Source organism: Mycteria americana, chromosome 1 (assembly GCF_035582795.1).
Source record: "Mycteria americana isolate JAX WOST 10 ecotype Jacksonville Zoo and Gardens chromosome 1, USCA_MyAme_1.0, whole genome shotgun sequence".
NCBI classification, from domain to species: Eukaryota; Metazoa; Chordata; class Aves; order Ciconiiformes; family Ciconiidae; genus Mycteria; species Mycteria americana.
In genome coordinates, this window is record NC_134365.1 from 134568697 (window position 1) to 134588531 (window position 19835).

The 19835-nt window shown below is 40.7% G+C and overlaps 1 protein-coding gene across 1 annotated transcript in view; it reads right to left on the reverse strand.

Annotated features, from left to right (window-relative positions):
* The window catches only part of PHEX (phosphate regulating endopeptidase X-linked), a 116285-nt gene that overhangs the window by 89992 nt on the left and 6458 nt on the right, over window positions 1-19835 (reverse strand). Inside the window, exons 3-5 of the mRNA XM_075521218.1 lie at window positions 19081-19242; window positions 2413-2499; window positions 1083-1309 (exon numbers count right to left, since the gene is read on the reverse strand). Of these exons, the coding sequence (XP_075377333.1) occupies window positions 1083-1309; window positions 2413-2499; window positions 19081-19242 (476 nt within the window). The remainder of the gene's footprint in view (window positions 1-1082; window positions 1310-2412; window positions 2500-19080; window positions 19243-19835) is intronic.

The window sequence follows — 19835 nt, forward strand, 5'->3', positions numbered from 1 at the left end:
AGGGAAGTTCAATGCAGTTGATCTGCATTCAGGAAAATGTCCTAGAGATGGGGAAAAGTTACCCTTCAATTTTATACCAGTTAAATGCCTCAGTCAAAAGACATTTTAAAGAACTGACTCAGAATCGACATCCACTCCATACCACCACCGTTAACTGTTGTTTGATCCCCAAATACAATGTATTCTTGCCTATATTCCTACAGCTAGCCAACGTGCTAGCAACGTAAGGATCATAGATCTTATTTTGCTGTGATGAATGGCATAACATCTTTCTCTGTCCCTTTCTCTCTTGCCTTCACAGACTATTTTCTTGTAGCAGTGGAAGGCTGGTCTACTCTGGCTACTCATCTCTACTTCTTAAACAACAACAATGCATTTGGCCCAGGCACTCAGTCTTGCCATGGCGACATCTCACAGTAATAGTTACAATTCTCTCTGGAGTTTTGTCAGACTACAGTGAGGCAATATTTCTTGGGTCTTTTTCTCACTAATCTAAACTGTTGTGTAATGCTATGCACTGTTAACAAACTGGTAATGCTTTGGTCCAAAAGCAATAGCATTTCATTAAAAAGGTAAAATCTGTATTTCAGGTTTGGAAGTGTTTGGGATACATCTGTGCTGTAAGGTGCTGTATAAGTACAAGATAATGTGTTTCCATCTCAACAAAAATAGCTCAAGTTCAAAATATCTGCTACTGATGCACCGTTCTTCATCTTCACAGACAAAAGACATTCTTCATGCAACTGATGAGTCATAAGCAGCACCCAGAACACCCCCAGGACTGGATATCCACCTCTCTCATTTTCACGCACATAGACCCTGGATGTTGGCCCACTGGGAACATATTTTACCTTTTTTTGCTATTTGAAAGGAGAAAATATTCTGTACAGAAATATTTTTCAATAGCATGTGGTTCCTAGTGGCTTCTGCACTCCCATAAATCTGCACCTATGTACATCTGTAAGTCAGTAGATAATAGCAACAATAATCAACTGTAAACATTTGGCATGTAAACGTGTTTTTTAAAAAGTGAGATCACAAAATACCATCCAAAGTAACCTATTAGATATGCTATATTGTACCTTCAGGATATACCGATTGGAGATTTTGTCATCAGCAGCCACATATAAACGGATGAAGACAGAGTTACTGTATTGACCACGAAGAGTTGCCAAGGCTTGGACTAAGCTAAACCTCCTTTCTGACCACAGCCCTTCAGGTCCAATGTTGGATTCCAGCACAGGCCAGCGGAAAGGTGAATGCCTCAGTATACTTAACAGGGGTTTCACATCAGCTTTTTCAATTTTATCTGAAATGTCAAAGTGTGACAACAATTACATTCCAGACAATTCAAATCCAGCAGCAGCCACACGAGACACAAAGATTTATTGGCGTTGATCGATTTCTAGGCAAGACAAAACACAATAGCTGAAACCCAAAGCCTCTGCTCTGCCTGTGAGCATAGAAGCACGGGAGCCCAACCCAGTTTATCTGAATCAAGAATAAGAGAAGCAAATCAGTTCCTTTCAAAAAAGACAAAGGGTTGGAATTAAGTCAATTAAAAAACCAATTCCTCGCTTAGGAACCAACATAGAAACTTCACTGGTTCTGAGAGGGGGTTATTGTACATAATCAAAGCTAGAGGGGCCAGCATCTCCACATCGAGGCTGCGGGGCAGGCTGTCTTAATTGCTGACAGTCAGTCTCAGGCTGTGCTGGAAGAAAACTGCTCAGGAAATAAAGTCTGAAAGAGTCAGAAGGACAAAGGGCACTTTGAAGGACAAAGTCCATTCCCTCCCAACGCATCTTTCCCCTGTGCAGCTACATAAAGGTAGTGATGTGTCCCAACCTAGTGTACATCACCTTACAGCAACATTTACAAGATCAGGAAAAGCACTCTGCAAATGCGGCTATAGGGTTCCCCATCCAAACTTGCTTGACATGCAGATAACTTGAAGCTAAAGAGTCCATGGCTGTCTATACCCAGCCCTGTGGAAGTGTTTCGACAAAATGTATTTCATCGAAGAGGTAAGAGAAAGGTAGAAGGTGCTGAGGCAACAGGCTCTTGAAAGTGTCAGTATGAGAATTTCATCAGAGGGCTCCTCTGATTTACCAGGCACTACACCCACACCCCAGGAGCACAGTTTTGGCATCCTTTTGCACAGATAAATATCCCTTCACAGTTCCCTGACAAGCAGAGGTCTCTGTAAAACTGACTTCTTCTGCCTTGGTGTACCTCAGCCTCGATAGCCAACTTCAGAAAGTGTAGAAGTCCCTCTGCATTCAGTTGAATCCAAATCAGCAAAACCTGTGCATTTGCACAAAGCTTCACAGAGCTCAGTGGAGAGCAAAAAAGCCTGCCTTTATAAACACAAGTAACACATATGTGTCCCCCTCAAATCAGGCCACTTACTCTCATTCATGCAGGATGCATAAAGGATCTTGGCCTTTTGTACAGCTTCACTGTCTCGTCTTTTGCTGATGGGTTTCTCAAGCAATGCTGAAAAAAGAAATGACATTTTTTTCAATACATCAGAAAATGTAGGAACTCTCTGTTTGCCTGTCTCAGCATTTGCTTTAACCACAGCATTTGTTTAATTAAGGATGAGGTTCCACATGTATTTTCTTAAGCAGTAACACAGACATAATTGCACTTTTTTCAATCCCCAACAGAGAAGGAATTTTTATTTATTTATTTTTAAGAGGACTGTTTTAAAGCCAGTTGACAGATACTTGTCCTCACAAACAGCCACCGTTAGCAAACTGAGGGGACAGGGAATCGTGGGGCGAAGGTGGGAGCCAGCACACAGGACAGGGAGTCAGGAATTCTTTCAAGTGGCTCAGCCTCTGCTGCTGGTACGTTGTGAAACTGGGGTCTAATGAAGAAGGTGACAGGATCCAAGGAGCCAGACCACTGGCATTCACTTTTGCCAGCTCTGCTGCTGCTGAAAGCAAGCAGCGGAGAACTGCCCCACTGTCTGTCAAATGCACACAACCTCGGTCTTGTAAATGACACAGAAGGCCAGATGTCCCACTACTATTTGAAAAGCTGCACTATATGGCTCCCTCATACTACAGGCGTGAACCTCCTTGGTGCCTGAATGCCAAACTAGCTTTTCTAAGCTGTCATCTCTCTGCATTCCTTGTATTCCTCACATTATGTTATGGAAGTGAAATAGCATGAAAAGTGCATCTGAATCTCAGCAGCCCACTCTCAGCTGCCTCAAGCCATTTTATCCAAGTTGTAAATCAGCCATGATGCAGCTGCAGATACACATATTATCTTGCTAAATGCAGAGGCAGCTTAGCTTCAGCAAGATCTATCAGCTCAGGTGCAGCACAGCATGCACACTTCCATGGCCAAGAGAAGCAGGGTAGTACTTGGGCACAGCACAGAAACAGGGCTAGCAAACCCTGTCAGACCTCACCTGGTTTTGTAAGACCCAAACAGGTCCTGCACAGCATTACCTTATTGTTACTGGGACCACTGGAGAGAGTGGCTTTGCTGGAACCATCCCAAGTCCCTCCTGCTGTATGCTCAGCAGAGCTAAAAAGCCTTGAAAAATTCAAGAGTTCCTTCTCTATACCATACTCCCCAGTGCTCTGGGTTTCAAATGAGCAAAGGCACAGTGGTGGCACCCAAAGGCACACAAAAGGCACAAAGGCACCCTGCGTGGTGCTGTGCCTGAGCTAAGAAGCATGCCCCACACAAAAGGGGGAACATAGTGCAACCCAGGAGTCCCAGCAGCCTGCCAAAGTCAGCAGAGGGCCCCTGGGACTTTATAACACCACCCGTGGCAAAACCAAACTGCTTCCACACGGAGCTTAATCAGGTGTCAACGCAACATTATTCTCTGCCAGTACTGGCTAGGGAGACGCGGAGTACTGAAGAGGTGGTGGTGCTGCCATCCAAGAGCAGCACCCTCCTGCAAACGGGCAGCAGCTGCTCGCTCTCCAGCCCCTGCCCTTTCCAGCAGCTCGCCAGAGTCCTCTCTCCAATGTCGCCTCTCACAGGAGGCAGAAGTCCAGCTGGGTGGTACCACTAGATTCTCTAGATGAGAACGGTCTGGGTTTGCATGGCTCCACTCAGTCTTAGGAGCTCACTGCTGGAGGTAGGATCTACAGACACTTATTTCCCAGGATTTCCCTAGCACCTTGAAGACCCTGCCATGCCACACCTCTCAGATATTCCCCACCTGTGCTCATGTGAGTACTCAGAGGACCATACTGCTGACATCAAACTGTTTATTAGTCAAAGAATACTGTAGTGATGAACAAATGCCGCTTGTTCCCTCCCGCCAATCACTTTTCTCCTTTAAAAAAAAAAAAACAAAAAAAACCCCAAAAAAACAAAAACCCAACCCCCCAAAAACCCCAAACAAACTCATTTGCTTGGATCTTTGAGAAATGTAATGAGATCATTCCCTTTTAGTTATGGTTCAGCTTTTCCCTAAAAATACTGCTGAATAGGATTCCCAATAGCTTTGGCTTCAAATCCTCAAATTGCTAATATTTCTCAGCTTGTTAAATACAATATAATACCAATCATTGACACATATCTCCAGTGTGCACAGTTCTTAGCAGAATAATCAGACCTGTTCATGTTTTAAGAATGGCATTTTAAAAGAAACTATAAATGAAACCTACATAAAACTAAGGATGAAAAAATACACTCCTATTAAAGCCACTGCAATAACTTCTGTTCCTTGCCAGTGAGCTGCACAGCTATGAATTTTTGAAGCTAATAAAATTCAGTGGCTAAAGCCCAGCTAAAGCTCAGGAGAGATACAGAGGATAAGATCCAATAAAATAAAATCAACTCTAGGAGTACACCTGCATAAAATCCTGTTAAAATCAGACCTGGTGTTTTCCAATCAAACCCTTTCATTACGGGACAGAACGAAGCTGTAACACTCCCTGCACTATTGCAAAGAATGAGGTGGAGTAGATGCTGCCAATTCGCTCAGAATTAATTTATGAAGAAACTTCTTGGTTCTGATGGCAGAAAATCCAGTGATCAAACATGAAAGCCTTAATAAGATGGTTGAATCCTGCAAACACTGAAGTAAGGGGTGTGATCCATGAGCGAGTGCTCTTTAGGCTATACAGGTTCCTCATCCTTAGCCTCAAGCTTCCGGAAAGATTTAGAAGCTCAGACCTGGAGCACTGGTCAGATCCACCTGATTTCTGCATTAACTAACATAAAATCCAAATACAAGGTTTAGAAATTCTCTTCTTATTTAACTCACAAATATATATGGATTTTACATGTCCTTGAACATTTAAATTCTTAAAGAAGAGCAAGAAAAGGCAAGAAGCAATGCCTACTAATCAAAAACATGGGTAATCAATTACTCTTATCTACAGGTTGCTGTATCCATGGGAAGAAAGTCACTACTGTGATTGAAATCAATGGACACACGTCAAGCTATCTTCAAATTAGCAGTGTTGGGTACTGTGAGTAGCCTGGCCATAGTAGCAGGCTGCGCCAGCCCCCCTCCTGCACTGAGCATATCTAATTGTGTGGGTCGGTGCATGCCGAGCTCTGCAGTGCAGCATTTCGAAGGGCTGCAGCTCAGAGTCTCTGCTCTCCGACGACCTCCGCAAGTTGAACAGACCTGCCTCAGGGCTATCCTGCGCTCTCACCAGCACAGGAGGCACTCTCTGAACAGGGCTCCATCTCTTGACGTGCAATGTGGCATTTCAGGCTCTCATCTACACCGAGGCAAATGCCAGCTGGTGAGACCCACAGAGAGCAAATCCAGCTCCTCTGCCAGAATTCAACTCTTAACTATAGCTGTCTGGGAGGCCTGTCTTTCCACCTTGAAAAATTGTAATGGCTTCAGATATTTTCTGTTTGGACACCAGAATGAAAGCAAAACTTATGAGGTCTTCCAAGGGATAGGAAGAGAAAGACCACCCCAGATCAGCTAATGTTCAGCCCGATGACATACTCACAGACATGCTCTTTAGTTCCTTACTCTGCCTTTCCAAATGCCTGCTCTCATACCCCTCGCTAGGGGATTGTGTGTATTCGTGCAAACCCACTGAGAAGTTCAGTCTAATAGGTTTTTCTAAAGTCCAGTGCCTGGAATTAAAAACTGTGGCCAAGTTAGGGAGATCAGGGTTACCAGCGTTTTGACTAAAGCAGCTCACTCAGCGCTAAGAAGGACATTGAGTTTGTTCTTCTTGAGCTTTCTTCTTTCCTTTTTTTTTTAACTCATTTTTCGTGTTTCAAAATGAAAAGCTCCAACTCCCTAAAGTAATCTTCCATTTTAGGACTCCAAAGATTAACTGAATTCAACTTGAATCTATAGACAGCTTCAATAGACCAAAAAATATATCCTTCATCAGATTCACTTATTGTGAAAAAAAAATTTATCCAGCTTCGATCAGCATCATTTAGCTTCATCTTTAAATAAGAATTTTTAGGAACAAATTGCTTTGACTAGACCAGGAAACACAGACCACTCCAACAATATTAACAAAAACCCCTTGAAATAATAGTTCATTTGTTAGCTCCCAGCTAAATGTTACAGTGCTAGAGATGGAATAGCAATCTAGCTGAAGAGATTAAAAAAAGACCACAATCTAAGCTGATTTACAACCCTCTGAAAGAACATAGAATCATTATTAACAGGAACCACAATATGACAACTTACTGCTGCTACTGACTTATATCGCCAGCCTGCCACAAATGCAAAGCAGAATATCATAGCCAAAAGTTACCAGGACAAGCAAAGTGAACCAGCATAGCTTAAGCCATCTTGAATATACAGTCAGTGATCACGTTTCCCCAGCCAAATATAAAGTACATGTTTGAACGGCTGTTCTAGCAAAGCAGCTCTTCTTCAGTCACATCTTTTGTTTCCTTCACTTTCAAATTAATTCCAAAGTCATTCTCTTCAGGATAAAAGGGATCTTGGCCTGCACTACTGATCTCAGCACCTCATTGTCCATATTTCCATATGCACAGGATGCCCAGACACAAGATTTATGTCTCCCTTCACATAAAACATAGTTATGGCAAGTGTCAATACCTATTGGTAATTCTGCTCCACAGTGCTGAAATAACATAACTCATCTCATCAAGCAACTACCACTTGCACAGTCAGAAACTGGCTAAAGGTGTTCATGATATCCTAAACTTTCTGAGGTTGCAAATTGCTTCATCATTCATTTTCTTCTACCAAGGGGCTTCTACTTCTGGCAGCCCAGGTCAGGCAGATTTGCATCACCGCTCTCCCTGGCTCTTGTACGAAACACAAAGACTCAGCATCGCCAACAAAAACCACGCCATACCTGGGAATGATCCTCAGGTGTCTGAATTGTAGATGCTCACATAGACAGCCAGGGAAAAAAGGCACAGCTGGGGAGGGTGGGGAGCTGGGGTCGGGAAGGAAAGGAAGGAGGTTTATACTGAGTTGCCTTCAGATGGTGCTTTTCCAGGGCAAGAGGGCTAAAAAAGGCCAGCTTCCTGTGGTTCACTACCCTACAGTAAATAGCAATCATCTGCTGTTAAAAGTGAGAGTAAGGCACTTCACAAAGTAAGCTTTGCTAGTGTGTGTGTGTTTGTTTAACTGCATGCTATTCTAAAGCTGCTAAGGATAGTCTTGTGGCTAAGTGTTACCTTTAATCTTACTTTCCATTTCTAGCCCTTGTTGATTTTCCAGCCTACTGTCTTACACAGCTTCACTCTGGTTTTCAACCACCCTATTTTATTTATGGCACTGAGAAATCCTGTACCTTTCCCTCTTCTGACTTGGAGTGCATGAAAAAGGGATTGTACAGCCAGATTTGCAGGGAAAAGAAAGATGCATACCATTTATTCAGATTAGGAATATTGATTCAATTTCTCAGTGTCCTGATCTGCAGATTGTATATATTCTGTATGCTATCAGACAGTTTTCTACAAACACAGTTGAGTTGCATTCCTGAGAGACACTATGTGATTCGCTAAGCTTATTTCTTGTTCTAGAGAGAAAAATGTACGTTTTCTCTGAACTTTCCAACCCTAGATATGGAGAATACATTGTGCTAGTAAAGATAGTAGCATTTTTTTTTCCATTTATTTTTGTCCTTATCCTTTACAAACGGTTTGCTGTATGTGAAAAATGCAAACTAGAAGTGTTTGCACAGTGATATCTGATGATGATTTGAAATTATTCAGATTATGAAATCGAAATATTACAATGCTTTGTATCTTGAAGAAAAACAACTGCACGTGCAAATATCCCAGCAGGAATATGCTCGGACTTTTAACAAAACAAAAGCTACACAAGAACCCCAAGAGGACATCCCATTTCCTGCAAAGTTGTAACCCTGGAGGAGTGAAAAGCTAGAAGCAGACAAGTAATTCAGCATGAACTCCCAGGGCAATGCTAGAGCAAACAGCAGTCTTGGACTGCAAAAACAGACAAGTATCAAAGTGGGGAGATGATCTTATTGTTGTACATAGGCTGGTGAGACAGACTGGAACACTAACTGCCCTTTGGCTGTGCATATTTTAAAAACAGTGTTAGACAGCTGGATCGGGTACAGAAAACCATCACAACCATTTGAGTTGTTCTTTGGGTGGAGTGCCTTGAGAAATAGAAGGCGGAGGGGGAAATGCCATGCAGTGAGGGAGCATGATTTGTCTCATAAAAGATGGCGGAAGGGTGATGGGATTACGGTATGAAAGTACTTCACCATTAGAAAATGCTTGGTGCCAAAGAGGTCTTTAGTCTACTGAAAAAAGGCACAAAGAAAGCCAACAGTTGGAAGATGAAGACAAATTCAGCAGTGACAGTGATTAACCGCTGGAGCCAAGCAACCAGAGGAGACAGTGGCTTTTCTCTGTCCCTTAACATCTTCAAGACTTGATGCTTTTTTGGAAGATAAGCTTTAGCCCAATGTGAATTATGTTTTATCCCAGTGCAAGCTATTGAGCTGCATTACATGAGTAATGTAATTGTCTGTGATACAAGAAAGGTCATAGGAGATAATCTAATGGTTACTCCTGGCATTGCACTCTATACATTTAGGATAAGGATCTCAAAGCACTCTTAGATATGTAGGACCAAGGAGATACAGCCATTATCTACTGTTGCAGATAAAGAAAGTGAGCCACAGAGGATTAATTCTTCCTTATCTAACTCATGTCAGAGTCCTACTGATTGGAACTATGCTCCTTTATGAGCATAAAGCTTGCTGAACTTGATCCAGACACTCAAAGAGCTTGATCCTTTGGAGATGGTGAATGCCCCTCAGTCCCTTTAACATCAGTGACAGTGGGAGTTGCTCAGCATTGCCCAGATGATGCTCAGTACTACACCTGAAAGCAATTTGTAATGCATTGTTTTCAGGAGCAGATCCAGAAAGCAGCCCAAGGGCTTCTCAGAAACCCATGCCTACTCATTCACTGGGCCAAAGGCAGAAGATGCTCTCTCATCAATTACGTCCACAGTAAGGCCCTACCAAAGCCTCACGCGACAGCATGCTCTCCCTTTGGTTTGGGTAGCGATAGCTAGTAACCAGATATTTGCTGCATATTGCATGTTTATGAGCTTCCGTTTCTTAGACCAAAATGCAGAAACTCTGCTTGTGGAAAGGGAGTTTCTTTGCAAATACCTGATGACAGAGAAGGTGGATTTCTCTTTCAATTCTTGAGCAATAAAGACACTGTTCCTCACCCTCCCCTCTGTGCTGCTCTACAGCTATAGGGGTCAGGTTTCTAAACTGATGAGAAGAATAATTAAAGAGCTGGTCACCCATGTGCAGCTATCAGTCACAAGCTTTGTTTCCTTCCCAGGTTAGCGCTATTATGTGCAAAACCAAGTTATCTTTTGGAAATTTGCAGGAGATCATCTGACGCCAGCACCAGGATATTTTAAGGATGTCCTGTGAGGAATTTCAGCTTAAAAGTAGAAAAAAACCTACTCAAACCTTGGTTTGAGTTTGGCAATCAAAGCAAACACACAACACTTGTGTGCAGAATGTCATTCCCTGAGGTCCCTAAGCCATAAGATAATTATGATTAATCTAGTCCTCATTAAGAATGTCTAGCCCTTAAATACCATATTTTCTTCACACTGAAGAGCTATGGCAAAAGAGTTCCTGAAAAGCAACTGTAACCCCTAAACCCCAAGTAGCCAACTGCGCTTGTGCCACTAAGGGTATCTGAGGACTTCAACTGTGGCATGAAGGCACTGCCCTTTCTTCAAACTCCCAGTGCACTGGATTTAAGAAGTCAAGTTCAGTACAGTTCACAGAGCAATGATTTGGTGAGAATGCCAAAGGGCACACAAAAAAACCTTCAGAACTACGCTGCTGTTACGGAAATCACAGCTAGACAAATGTACAGTCTTAATTACAGTAATGGGAGCTTACATGTTCCAAGAGTGATTATTTCAGAATGGTTTGGGGTCAGCTGACATTCATTTAGAGTATCTGGTTTCCAATTCCTTTTTTTCAAAGCTCGAAGTTAAGCAAAGGAGAGCTGGCAGTGGTAAGTTTTATGGATGAAGGCCTACGAGGGGCACAATGTTCCACCTCAAAATAAAAGCACTGGCCACAGCATCTAAAATTATACACAAGACTGTTGTGATCACTTGACCAATGGTAACTTCCCTGTCTTGCTATGTGAAAATATGAGTTTAATAGACTGCAACACAAACAGTCCAGGTTACAAGATAGTCAAAGAAGAAAACCTGATATATATATTTTTATTCTCATCAGTTTGGAAACCTGACCCCTATAGCTGGAGACGGGTATAGAGGGGAGGCTAAAGAATATATATATATATATATATATATACACATATAAACATATATGTTCTGAAAGGAAGTGGCAGACGTAGCTTGACATATTTCAAATCTGGACATATTTCTTGGGAACAAGACAAGCATAGTCAAGCCAAGATTATTCTTAGAGTTAAACATGTTCTCTCAGAGCACTCTCCTGAAAAAGACATGGACATGTCCTGCTGTAGGATGCAATGTTTAATGTTTCAGTACAACTTTATCCCTCTTAGCAGGTTTATTAGCACAGGTCAAACTCCCACTCTAATGGACCTCCCCAGCTTCCATTTCAGAGATGCTTTGCATCTAGAAGCCTTGGGAGAAGAGCAGAGCAAGTTCTCGCCTGCCTGGAAAACACCACAGAGACAAACCTCAGAGGAGGGCACAGAAGCCTACTTACAACTCTCTTCTGACACCAGTATAACCCAACTTCAAATACATAATTTCAAGGCCTGATTACATTCCTTTATGCCTTTAAAACACAGGTTCTTCTGAGAACTTCTCCTGCTATGCAACTTTAGTGTACAGTCCAACCCATTTCCTCTATTAACAATTGATAGCAATATTTGTTTTTTGAGGCTTCCCTAAAATATGAACTAACCTAAATTTATTTTTGTAAACTACCAGTTCTGCTAATTGTTCTGCAGTACATCTTGCTACTTCAGGTGTCTGGTGCACAGTCCAACATGTGCAATCTGGAGTCTTCATCCCCACCAGACGCTTTACAAGAAGTGAGCTGCAAATGATTGGTTTTTAAATAAAAGTTTGTTTCCAGGATTCCAAAATAAGAAAATACACTGTTTAAAGATGTAATTTTCACTCCCTCGCAACTAAAAAGACAAACAATTAAAAGTTTTCTCAGCACTGTAGTTATATAATTTTAAAAATACCAGCACCTTACTGACATTAAGGCTCTTCTCCCTTTTTTTTCTTGGTGGCTGTGAACATTGCTCAGTTTCAGACGACTGGAAGGAAAGCAGTCTGAGCCTAATACACTACAAAAATTAGTTAAATGCATTTTATAAACACCTATTTTGAATTTCTAATGCATTATGGTCCAGATTTCTCTACTGTTTGCTAAATATATATATACGGAAAAACAAACTAGCATGAAAGGCTTGCAAAAATCTTTCTCTGTATGCTTAAAACTATCCTTGACTAAATAAAGCTTTTCCCTTTGAGTCTAAAATAAAATAGCAAGTCAATACACTTTTCTGGTGCTTATAATGTAGCTTTTAAATTTTATTAAAGCATATATTATTTCCACTTTCACGTATTTTGTGTTCCCTCCTTAATCAGTGTTCTACTACTTTCCTACCTTGTTTCTCTTAGTTCCCCATTTTAAATAATCAGGTCACCAGAATCATCTTACTGGAGTACATAAGGACTCAAAAATAATCACTCCAAGCAACTTTCATAAAGGCAAACTCCTTGTTCACACAGGAATATGAAATAATGCTGAGTATTAGACACACCTCAGATTGTTCTGCCACCTGCCGTATTGTATATTCCCACCTCTTTGGAAGGTAGAAGCATCCAGGATGCCAGTGAATGGGACCATTGGTCCCTTTGGAAGGCCTTGTGTTGGCTTACACAGCCTCAGATGTGCCTTAAACACAATAGTTTCCATATTTTCAAACCATTAACTTTGTATTAAAAAAAAAAAAAAAAAAAAAAAAGTAACAGTGTATTCTGCAGCTCCAGGAGTTCATTCCTCAGAATTGTCTTTGTGGAGTTGATGCCTTAATCTAGGCCTGCCTTGTTTTGATAAACTGCATCTCCCCCACCCCTTGTTTTATTTTGTGGGTTTGGGGGGGAGAGGGTTGGTTGTTTGCTTGTTTTGTTGGGTTTTTTAGAAGGCACTTAATGATGATCAACACACCATTAATCAATTCAGGCAAACATGTTTCGTATTTGATACAATTAATGTCCATCAACTTATTTCATGATGGCAGAGTCCATCTCACCATGGTTAGACTAGTGACTCTTGAAAATAACCAGCCCATCATTATTAATTCCCCTGACATTCTGACAGAAAATTTAATCATTATGAATTAATTTTGCATTAATGAGGATGTAATTAATATGCACGTCCACAGGAATTAATGAAGATTTAGCAATTAATCAATTCATATAGGTTCTAATTCCCAAGGAACATAGATCAAGTAAATCAAACAAATGTTTCCAAACACCAATTTCATGAGAGGATGTTGTATTTACACAAATAAACCCAACTAATATACTGACATTTTAGGGTTCCCCCTCACCCCTTGAGCAGAAATTCCCCAATCCTTTTCTTGAATATAATTTCTGGGAATATGGAATTTCTCACGGAAATGGCATTCAAACAGCTGTGCTTACATAAATGCTTCCTAATGCTGCTCAGTGCCTTAATATACAGCACATTTCCTAAATGACAATGCTGTTTTTTTCCAGTTTCAGCATTTTGTAAATTCTGTGAGTTTGTATATGAAAAGATATGCACATCATGTGAGTTCCTCCAAAAGTCAACTAATGTAACTGTACACAAACTGTAACAAAACCAAAAATCATCTTATGAGGATGTAAGAGCCTCTGTTCATAAATCTAATTTCAATAATAAATCTTAATCTTTCGAGCAATATTCCCCTCTCCTCTCCCCTGCCCGTCTAGCCTCCCAGTATTATGCTGTAGGGGATAACACATGTCATTATAATATCAGGCACAAGAGTTTAAACTGCATTTAAACCAGAAGATTGCAAGATGCCCAATTGTTACAATGTAGGTGGAGCTTCGTACTAAACGGCAGCATTAAGCTTTACTTCATTATATTAATACTTTCAACATGTATTTGCATAATTTTTTTTTGTTAGTCAGAAAATGGGAAATCGGGTGTCATGGATTGCTATGCCTTCCAAGGTATGAATCCTCTTTCTGCAAAATTACGAGTCCAAAGTACAGTCATATAGTAATTTTGAAATTCAATATCTGCAGATATGAACATATCATCATTCTGCAGGCAACAGCCAAAACAGAGGTTCACTGTAAATTCAGGGGGAATACTGTGCCGCATGTGGAACAGCAGCGTGTCGTAAGCCCCGCTCCTGTTCCAGCGCAGGGCTCGCAGGAGGGTGCCGCTCTGGTCTCCCGACCGGGGAGATGCTGTGGGAATCCTGTGGCTCTGTTACTGTGCTGCCTTAAAACCTCATTTAGGAACCAAAATTATCTCCTTTCTGTACTCACGGTTTCCCAAAATCACCCATTACAAATACAACTTTCATTTTGAGCAGCCACAAAGCCTGGAAAAAGTCCTGGCTTCTCCACCTTTGACTCAGGTGCTTCATTTTACCAAAAAGCTATTAACTTGTTGCCTAGAGAGATTTACCTGACTTGTGCCACTTATGTTTTTTCTTACATTTAGATGAATAAGCCACTATAGGAAAGATCTGGACCACCAAAAAAAAAAAATGTCTGCACCATTGGAAAGAGATCCATTTGTAGTAGAAAAGACCAAGCAAAACAGCGTTAAGCGCTGTTGCTGTTTGCTGCTATCTTGTTATCCAGGAGCAGCTATCCAACAAGAAGATACTGGAGGCAATAACATAAATACCCCTTGAGGTTTGTTGTTTTTTTTTTTAATTACTGCTGGTATTCTCCCTCTTACTTGGGACAGCTCTCAACCATCTACCTCTGAAGGAAGAAATCACAAAAGATGGGTCAGCTAATACAGAAACCTAGGGATGAGCGTCAGCAGCTACATTACAGATTTCATGGGCCGCATCCAAGCCATCCCAGTAGTCCCAACTGAGCACCTGTTTAAGGGTGGGAGAAGAGACACCAGCCCTAAATCCCTGTGGCACAGGGTCCTCTGTGCAGGACAGCAGCCACTCAATGACAACAGCAGCTGCTCAACACCAATTTCTGGGATTTGTCTGAAAGGACATTGGTCAAATGTCCTTTGGTCAAATAGTATAAATTTCCATACTGAGATATTTTTACCTCAACTGGTTTTACTTAAAAAAATAATTTATTTTCTAAAGAAAACCATTGCAGATTATCTTGGGAAAAGTAGGCTACACTGCCAAGTTATTTTGTTTGCTGTCTGTCTGATGTTCTTTAAAAACCCACACACCATATCCTCCTACAAGGCCTCCATTTCTTTCTCTTTGCCACATTGGAAATTCTCACTTTAAATTGACTGGTTTTCAGAAAATAGCCATGCTAGAAAGCTTAGCGCAGCAAATTTGTCTGAAGTAGGTGTCTCACTGGGCCAGGATCAGTATGGAGACTTAATCTGTAAACTGGTTTCCACAGACATAAATTAAATTTAAAAGGCCTGGAAGACATGTTCACAAATGAGTCACGTAATTTAAATGAGCTCCTTTGCAGTGCTGAGATTTAGGAATGTTTGCGTAGTTTTGTGTTTGGTTTTTTTTTAATTTATTGCTTCCTGCATGGTCACTTGGAAAAAAAACAAAACAAAACAAAACAAAAAAACCAGCTGTATATCATTGTTTGCAGACTTCAGAGAAAGGGAAAGAAACTGCTTGGTTCACGATCAACATTCACCACAGGTAAATAGGCACTGATTTACTTGCCTCAGACTTCCAGTTCTGAATTATTCACAAAAAGCCACTTGCATTTCAATGGTAAGAAAATAGTGCTCCTAAACTCTTAATTAAGGTCGCCAATCAAAATGGAAAAATTCAGCAGGAACACAAATAGCTTTGCAGGAAATTTTATGGTAAGTGAAAAACATTTATTATAACACAGAGACATTGCAATCTTGACCCAACATAAGGCTGAAACAGTTACAGTTTGAGATAGCTTTTGTTCATACAAAAGGTGCCACAGTCAAACCATTTTTTCCATTCTGACGGACTCCAAGAGCTTCCTTAGAGGCCCATCGGCACTAAAAGTGCTTGCTCTTAACCAACGAGAGGCACTTTTTAACATGCCCGCAGTGTATCTGCAAAGGAAAGGCTGGCTTCAAGTCATGGACTGTCTGGTCCAGCCAGCAATAGTTAACTGGATGTAGGAGTACCTTGGTCCTCCCCAGGACATTCTATAAGGAACCAAGAAATTTTAACCTCAATATTAGATGTCCATTACCTGGATCTGGGTCATAACCAAAACCACAAGTCTCTGCTTTTGACCTATCTTTGGCTATCTACAATTGTCTTCTGTACATTCCTCCACAACGCATGAAATCCTGCTGTTGCTGACATCCAAGGAAAGACCTACCACTGCTTTTATCAGGCTAGGATTTTATCCATTTTATATAGCCAGGAGGTCAAAGTGAGTTACACATGTGGTTTATGGATTCCTCTGAGAGAAGAAAAAGAAATCCAAGTGACCCTCAAACAAAGGATGGAAAAGAAATTAAAGGGGAAATGATGATATAATTTTAGTTTGAATCCATCCTAAGACAGCTAGAAAAAGCCATAGGAGCAATATATATATATATTCCTACCCCATTACAAACCCAAATCTTACAAAAAAATAGGATTTTTAACTGTCACATTAAGTTTTGCAAATCTAGAAGAACCCTGAAATGAACGTTTCTTGTCCTGTTCCTTCAATCAACCAGAGATATGCAGGCAAAAAATCTACCACCCAGTAGTTCTCAGCCATTTTCCATTGACCCATTGCCATTCCTTTCTTTGGAATTCCCCATTAAAGCACTAAAAACCTTCACCGATACAGAAAATGTTCTACCCTTTCTTGAAGCTGACACCTGCAAAGTCGTATGCTCTTGTGTGTCTGCAACCTCAAAAAAAAGAAAAAGGAAAAAAAAAAGCTTTGCTCTCAAACCTGGTAATACTTAATGCAGGGTTCAGTACATTATACAGCTACACTTACCACTTTTTGGTAAGGCAAAACTAATTCTTACACTCGCTCTCCATTATGAAGTGGAAGATCTTCTTCCATAGCAATTGCCCCTGAACAAAAAATGAAGCTTCCAGAAGATTGAATATACCCTTGTGTAACCATGGCCATGCACAGGTCTTTGCACAAATACCCAAACTCCCTTTCTGCCTAAGGCTCAGGAACATTCAGGGACCAGAAAACAGATTAGATGTTCAAATAATTTATTTTAAGTAACATCATTTTTTAATATATTGCCTGAATAAATACTTCCATCTATATCACACCATCAAAGAATATAAAATATGAAAAATGTGGCTTTCTGGCCAAGCCATGTTATCCCTTTAAGATTAATAGTTTTCTTTAATATGATAAATATTTCAGAACATAGAACTTGCGTAATAATCAGCTCTTTAAAGACTGGGGCCTTTTTAATCTACTGAGTGTCAAATAGGGACATTTACAATGAAGTACAAAGTTCCACTAAGAGTTCTTTAGGAAGGAGAGATTAAACTGACTTCCAAGGGCTGGTCAGCCGTATATATGTTCCTCCATGCAAGAGTTCTTGATCTTGCTAAAACTTTTGATAGCAAGGTTGTGGTCATCCACAAATGAATAACTCAGTGTCAAGCTAATTTATTGAAGTAACTCAAGTTAAGACACAAATGTACACAGAGGCTGAAGTTATGCCTTGTTATTTCAGCTACCAACGCTGACATCCAGCACTTTTTTTCTTTTCCTTTTTTAATTACCAAGAATATATTTCGGAAACTTTATTAAGTAAAAAGTTACGGAGGAGATGACAGATGTTATATTAAATCAGCTCCTCCACACCACCGAACGTTTCACATCTTTGTCCCTGTTCCATGCCAAGGAAGCGTTGAGGCCTCCTATTAAAGTAGTTATCAGGCACTTCATTACACCCCTTTTCTGATATGGAGTTTCCATTAAGCAAATACTTCTCACTTAGATGTTTCTTTCTTTGTCTTGTATTTTCCTAGCTATTGATTAGCAACTTCTAAAGGGACTGCAGTAAGAAAATCATATAAAAATGTGGCTTAGCATGATGTCCTTCATTAGGCTCTGTAAAAAGAGGAAATTAAGGATGAGAGTCACAGCTTGCTACTCTATATTCAATTAGGACTGGCTTCTTTGTGGCTGTGGTTCATGCAGGATGTGCAGTTCTCTAATACAGCCCAATTCTGGCAGCAGAACAATTAGAATGCAAAGCGTAACTTGAAACAGGCGTAACTTGAAATATTTTTTTCCTTTGGTTGTGACATCTTCAGCAAACTTAAAACAGCAGTCATCAGATCATATCCTATGCTGAAATTCCAAACTCATATTCTGAAACCGAATGCAGCTTTTAAAATACTTAACGATGCGAAAATTGAATACGATAAGAAAGCAAGCAGAGAAGGGCTTTGATACCTACACACACACATATGTAGAAAATCTAAGAGACATAGATGCTATATTTAAGCACAACATCCTAAAACTGCCCTCTGTTCTGTGGTGAGCTCAAAGCAGGCTCTTATGTCCACTAATAGGTCAATAATATGCTCAAGGTGTGCAATGCTCAAGCACACCACCAACAATAATAAATCTTGCACATGTCCCTTCTTTTGCACGAATCGCTCTTAGCTAAGATTGTAAGAATCTGGCAGGGTTTTCCTACCCAACAATAATCATCACCCTTTCTCCCCAGCTGGTCTGCACAGCTTCCTGATGAGGTGGCCTTGGCTGCAGAGTATAGCACAAAGTCAAGTCACACGCAGATTAAAATACCTCTCTTCCTACACGTTTCCACCCCGGGGCTATTTTTTCCTCCAGACACACATTCTTAAGCAGCCTTCTGTTTCACTGATGATAGCTCAGGTACTTCAATGGCAGCTTGAACAGCAACGTGAAGGAAATACAATACCCAAACAACCTCCGTCTCTCGGAAGTCTGTAAATTGCCTCCTGTCAAGAGCTAGGTAAGTATACTGGAAAATATCACTCTGGTTTTGCCTTATTATATTCTTTTCCTGCTATTGGCCACTGTTAGAGACAGACTGCTGTCCTAGACTGATGTTTGTCTGGATCTGGTACATTCTTAAATGTGCATGCTGTGCTCCTGCACTCTGGTCTACCCATCTACTGCAAGGGGGAAAGAGTTCAACTGCTCTCGCCTTTTCCTTTGGTGTAAGGACTATCCTTTCATCCCTCCATTCTTAACTGGTAGAATTTCCAGCAGTTGTATTCTTCCTCCCAAATTCTGTTTCAGCTGTAATTCACTATCTCTCAATGTTATTTTCAATAAAAACCAACAAAAATATACTTAAAGGAGAACATCAAGTTGGGCATCAATGATCAGAAAGAAGGCATGGAGTCTTTATTCATTTCAAAACCAGCCAATTAACAAGCTACAGTGACAAGCCAACCAAACACTTTCAGAAATGACATACTTACCCTTTAGTTTGAGGTCCACATTGTGTCGCAGCCAAGGATAAACACCATAGTTTGACATGTCTTCAGGAATAGGGTGATTATATATCCAGCCATCACATGCAAATCGATAAAAGTTCTCACATGGATCTACGGATTGATTTATTTTGCTTAGGATGCCAGCAGCTGTAAAAAAGACACCACATAGATTTTGTGGAACACTTTTTCCTAAACAGAGAACTACATGAGGCTACAGTCCAGAAATGGTGATTAACATTTACTAGTCTCTGCAACGTGATGCTGACCTCACTTGCAAGCTGAGCCTTGCTGTCCTAGGACTGATGTGTGCCCTGATCTCTGCCATTTTTTTAAAGAGCAGCAAGAATATGACCCAGCTTCTCTAGCATCTAACAATGCCTACATGAGAAGCAAAAAAAAAAAAAAGACAAAATATCTGCAATGAATGTTCTTGAGTGCCGTACAGCAATGACGGCTGAACTTAGCACTACAGGAACGTGAACTGCTGGAGCCAGACACCTGAAGACAGACTCTCCGTTGTTGCCATGATAGAATTAATTGCCTGTGGAATTTAGTAGCAATACATATCAGGGAGATTGTAATTAGCATTCCAGAAATTACGCACTGTTTACCTTTAGCTGAATAGCTGCACAAGAAAACAAATCAAGTTCTCATCTACTATTCCTTGGAAAAGATAACTGTAGTATTTTCAGCTCCATTTTGTGACTGCATCCCTACCAGTTGCTATTACAGGTAAGACT